Raw genomic sequence first — 5156 nt, forward strand, 5'->3', positions numbered from 1 at the left:
TTCACTCCTACACTTGATTTTCACGTTTGGAGACTCAAGTTTGACTTATTGGATGTAGGATGTTTTTTAGTTGCATCAACTCCTCAGCCAAGTGCCTCTACTAATGGCTTCTATTTTTGACAGCTGGGTCTCTTGTCAAACGCTTGCCGTGTTTTACTCCTATCGGTGCTCCGATATGTTGAAGAATTCCCCCAGTGATTATGCCAACTTTTCCTGTTTAGCGTTGTACTGGGGCTATGGGTGTCGGCCAAAATCCTTTACGAGCAATGATTTTTTAAAAATTGAGTGAATAATTAATTAGTTTACTTATATTATAAAAATTAAATAATAATTTTTTCTAATTGTATTATCTTTGTAATTTAATATCATTTTATCATAAAAAAATTTCTAAACTTTAATTTTTATCTTAGCAAAGTCTTTTTTTTAATAGAATGTTTTTAACCTTTATGGTTAAAAATAATGAAACTGTCTTCTTCTCCTCGTTCCTTTTATTTCTTTCTATTTTTCTAATTAAATTAACAAAATATATAATTAAAATAAAATACGATTAATTTTATATTAATTTATTTATTAACATAATATCTTAATTAACGTTCTTAATATTTTAAATAAATTAGAGAACTTTTGCTGAGACAATTAAAATTGAGAGATATTTTAGTGAAAAACTGAAGTTGAGAGACGATCCTGAAGTTGAGGAAAGGATGGTATAATTTACCTGGAAGGGCAAACTTGAACAATAGCTTTTAACTGCAATAGCCAGAGTAAAAGAACTTGTTCATAATATTTGGTTTACTTAACAGCATGAGAGAGCCTATCTAGTCCCTAGATATCGAGGGACATTTCGCAAGAGTATGCATGAGATGAGAAGGAAATACAAGAGGGAAAGAAAGCAGAAATGGGTTAATAGGAATCTCAAAGATCCTCTGCAAAGCAAAAATAACAATAAACTGCTTTGTATCATAATAAATTATGGCAGCAAACGAAATTCAAATACTCTACTGAAATACTTATGCACAACTTAAGAGGAATTCAGTGAAGCAACAACAGGCAAATTCTGAAGATAGACAAAATATTCTGATTGGCACTAAGATTTGTCCTAGACAAAAGTCAAATATGTATGACGCAACCGCCATTGATGCTTACAAAACTAGGAAACATAAACACTTTAATGTGATTTATGAATTCCATGAACAACCTAAACAAAAAAGTTTTTAAAAAAATCTATAGACATCTATAGGCCCGAAAATAGTACAGAGCAAAAGGAATTTGGAAAAAGAAAAGAACAAAATGTCCATCAGGCTGTGAAACCAGAAGTTTGGAGGGACACTTGTCCCCTCAACCTTTGGTTCTCATAATTGTGATGCTTCCTTTTCCACCTTCAGTGCGGATTTTAGTTTTGCCAACAACAGGCTTCCCAGAAAAAGCTGAAGTCGGGTAAGAAGTAGGATCGTCATCATTTTGCTTTGATTTTGATGGTGGGGGAGTGCGGATCCGCTGGTTTATGTCCTTCAGAGTAACATCTCCATGGAACCCACAGGGTTTGATGAAGGCAAATGGATATACGACAGATGAAGCTAACTTAGTGGGTGTTCGTATAAAAGACTTCTTACCTAAGGGTGCATAAATTCAGACATAGTTAGGGTATTAAGTTTTAGCATTCACACACAAAAGCAACAATAACCGACTGCCCAAGGACTGCAAGTGGAACAAATATAAGGACTTAACTGCATTAAAGCGACCACATGTGAGAAATTAGTCTATCATTAGAAAATATCCATTATATTGCGATGAGTATACATGCAACAAAGAGGATATTGAGAAAAGAGGAATACCTTTAAAAACTACATTCTGAGGAGTCCGAGCTACATGCTTTTGAACCACACTAGCTCCATTCCCGAGTGCATCATTACAGAACTCTACAGCAGCAAACTAATTTTATGCTCTTTACACAATAAACATCATAAGAACAAAATACAATATGAATGCATATTGTGCAAATGAAAAAACAAGCATATACCTGAAATATCTATTTGCAAATCAGATGCTCCAGCATAATTCCTAATATTCACATAATAAATCATTCAGCTTCTATTAGATGATAATCAAAGTAGATTATAAAGTTTTTTTTCGAAAAAAAAAAAAAAGAAAAAAGAAAAAGGAGAAGCATACATATCATTGGGACTAAACTGCATCTCCGCGTCATTAAGGCATTCAGCAAGCCATCCCTCAGATGACTGATCCAGGACCTCATAACTGGAGGCAGACACATCTGCTTAAGCATGTATGTCATTATTACAGATCCTAGAGTAATTTTTGAGGTAAAATCAGATGCTCCAATTGGTTTCAGCACATAGTCTTGAATGATACCAACCTGAAAAACCTGTAGCCCAATTTGATGCTTGAGGTAACACTTCATCAAGCGAGCACTCCCTCTCCTAAACATGCAACCAAAAATATTAATATCTGAAATATCAAAAAGCTAACCAATTCTCATATTCAGTTCACACTTTGGCACTCAAATCATTAACGCAGGACAAAATAAGGGCTAAAATATTTGATGGAGCAAAGGTGGCGTAAGCTAGTTAAAGGCACTGTACTAAGTCTATGCCTACTTTAACAGGCATAATTAAATATCTACAACATCAAGACATCACATATAACACAATTGGCTTGCATATTTAAACAAATAATATGTTGTGTATAAACAGTTTTTCCAGAAAAATGATCTAAAGCATGTACTAGCACAAACTTAAATTTCACAGAGCCTATTTTTTATTAAACAGGCCCCACAACAGCAAGCTTTAGATAATGGAAGTCTCAGAAAATTAAAGGGATATCTAGCATTTACATTTGATAGAAACACAGATGACATCTCTTCATTGCAAAAGGGGGAATCTATAACTTGAGTATCAAACTGTAACATCCGTCGCCTCTTCAACTGTGAAGAAGTTTCTTTGTATTCTTCTGGTTCCTTCTGCATGGTATCTGAAATACATTCAGCGATTAGAAATGACAACAGACAACTTACAATTAGTCAAAGCAGATGAAAAAAAATAAATAAAGATATACCACTATGATTAACATGGTAAGCCAAATCCCCACAAGCTTTAATTGGGGTTGTTTCATCTAACATGTAGGAGAGGTCTTCCTCGTTCAGTGCCACTTCATTCCACAAACATTGAGATTCATCTGCTAAGAACAGTAACATCATCATCAGCTTCATTAGTTTTTTCCTTGCCTCGCTCAGCTTCGGTGACATATTTATCACTTCCAATCAAATAGAAGGCCTGCAGCAAAACAACTTACCATAATTGGAATCCTTTTGAAGACAATGTTCCTCCCCTTGCCAATCCCATTGTTCTCCATTGCCACTTCATAAAATGATGAAGGAATTAGGAAGATTAGGCCTATCAATACACATCACTAAAGCCTATAAAGTAATAGAAAATCACATAATTCAAAACAAAAACCCGAAAAAACAATGAATTGAATCAGGAGATGATGTATGGATGACAAATCTCAAGCTTAGGATACTCCATTTTACTAACTTCAGCTTAAGTCAACCTCAAGTCAACGTAAATGATTCAAGAAGCAAAAGAAAAACACAAACACATATTTATCATACAAAATCAACAGAAATGGATCATCATCAGCAACAAATTGCATATGAGAAAAGACCGGGGGAAAACTAAAATCGGCTTATTCCATCCAATTTTATAGGCCAAAGCAAACATCAAATACAGAGTGTAAAAGGACCATTTCGTTTTTTTGGATCTAAGCTAAAATGAGAAAGTTAGACCACATTACATGTTTAGACAGTTTAATGATCCAAAAATAATTGTCTGAAAAGATTATAAAAAAAAAAAAAAGAAAAGCAGAAAGAAAAAGGGAAAGAAAAAAAGAAGAGCTAACCAATTTGATCAGAGCCTCATCCTCATCATCATTTTACCCAAATAGTACAAGATAATCTAGAAAACCCAACAAAGAAAAAGAGCAAAAACAGAAAAAGCAAATCGATATTCACAAAACCAGCATAAAAATATATAAATATATAAACTAAAATGTAGACCAGAAAACCTGGCAATTCCCCATGAAATCAAATTTTTTAACATAAATGCAGGTAAATGAAAACCCATCTCATAAACAGCCCACTAAGAAAACATCGCAGTTAGAAGAAGAAAAAAAATGTAAAAACACTTCATAGAACATGCATTCCAAAACAAACCCATGAGTCAAAACCAGTTTGAGAAAGAGATTTACCGTTCATTGTTGTAATCCATCTCAGAAATCAAAATCCTCCTCTCTCCCACTTTATCATCAGAAAATAGCCGTTACCCAGAGATCGATTCTCTCAGCTTTCTCATATATACATATATATATATATTCACACATACAGACACAGAGTTCAGTGATTGTGTTGTGCTTGAGATATGTGCTTCCACTCTCTTTCTCTCCCCTTTCCTTATTTGTGCTCCCAATATTTAATTCGAAGCATCCCTCTTGTGGATTTTTTACATATAAGACATTGAGGAAGAGAAAGGAAAATGGAGAGAGGACCACGACGACAGGACTGGACCCTCTCCCCCGAGTCCGTTACTCGTGGGATAATCTTTCCTTAATTGTTTATTAATTTTCGTATAATCCAGAGTTTCCTTCCATAAATTACCAGCTTTTTCTTTCACTTCTCCCTCTTCGCGCGTGGCGTAACCCTCTGATTCTAGATTGAAAACTGTCAATGATGTTTTGTGGGGTTTGGGAATACGCAGGACTTGGCGCGTATATGTGGGAATGTGGTTGAACGTGACATTGCCCTTTTTTTATTGAGTTTTTCGTTAGTGGGGTCGATGCGCCTGTCGACAGGACTGTGTAATGTGAGAAACCTGGCGAATGGGCCTGCATTTGCATGGGCTGCTTTTTTTTTCTTTAATTTTTAACATGTATTTCTTTGTATTTATTTTACGAAAAAAATAATAATTTTTTTTTTTACTATGCAATTGAAAATTTAAAATAAAACAAATAACTCAATTCAATAGCCCAATGGAATACAAGCTCAACCCAGAAAGCGTCAGCACCGCTAACCTAACATTTCCATCGAATATTGCCAATCAAACACCCTTCTCAACCCTGTCCGAGACAATGAAATTGTCTGTCCATAT

General features: G+C 34.6%; 1 protein-coding gene across 6 annotated transcripts; it reads right to left on the minus strand.

Moving 5' to 3' along the window:
- Window positions 1-1031: 1031 nt before the first annotated feature.
- On the minus strand, window positions 1032-4594 carry LOC110627476 (protein XRI1). Of its 6 annotated transcripts, none has more exons than XM_043962242.1 (10): window positions 4261-4593; window positions 3913-3968; window positions 3307-3371; window positions 3070-3189; window positions 2849-2985; window positions 2372-2435; window positions 2170-2269; window positions 2018-2058; window positions 1833-1916; window positions 1032-1610 (listed from the first exon to the last, which is right to left on the minus strand). In XM_043962242.1, the coding sequence occupies exons 4-10, from the start codon at window positions 3131-3133 to the stop codon at window positions 1336-1338; spliced, it is 765 nt and encodes a 254-aa protein (XP_043818177.1). In that variant the 5' UTR covers window positions 3134-3189; window positions 3307-3371; window positions 3913-3968; window positions 4261-4593; the 3' UTR covers window positions 1032-1335. The 6 variants fall into 6 exon arrangements, with proteins under 6 accessions (XP_043818177.1, XP_043818175.1, XP_021629498.1 ...); XM_043962240.1 differs by having other exon boundaries at window positions 3070-3192; XM_021773806.2 differs by lacking the exon at window positions 3913-3968 and having other exon boundaries at window positions 4261-4594.
- Window positions 4595-5156: the final 562 nt, after the last annotated feature.

Source organism: Manihot esculenta, chromosome 12 (genome assembly GCF_001659605.2).
Source record: "Manihot esculenta cultivar AM560-2 chromosome 12, M.esculenta_v8, whole genome shotgun sequence".
Classification (NCBI taxonomy): Eukaryota; Viridiplantae; Streptophyta; class Magnoliopsida; order Malpighiales; family Euphorbiaceae; genus Manihot; species Manihot esculenta.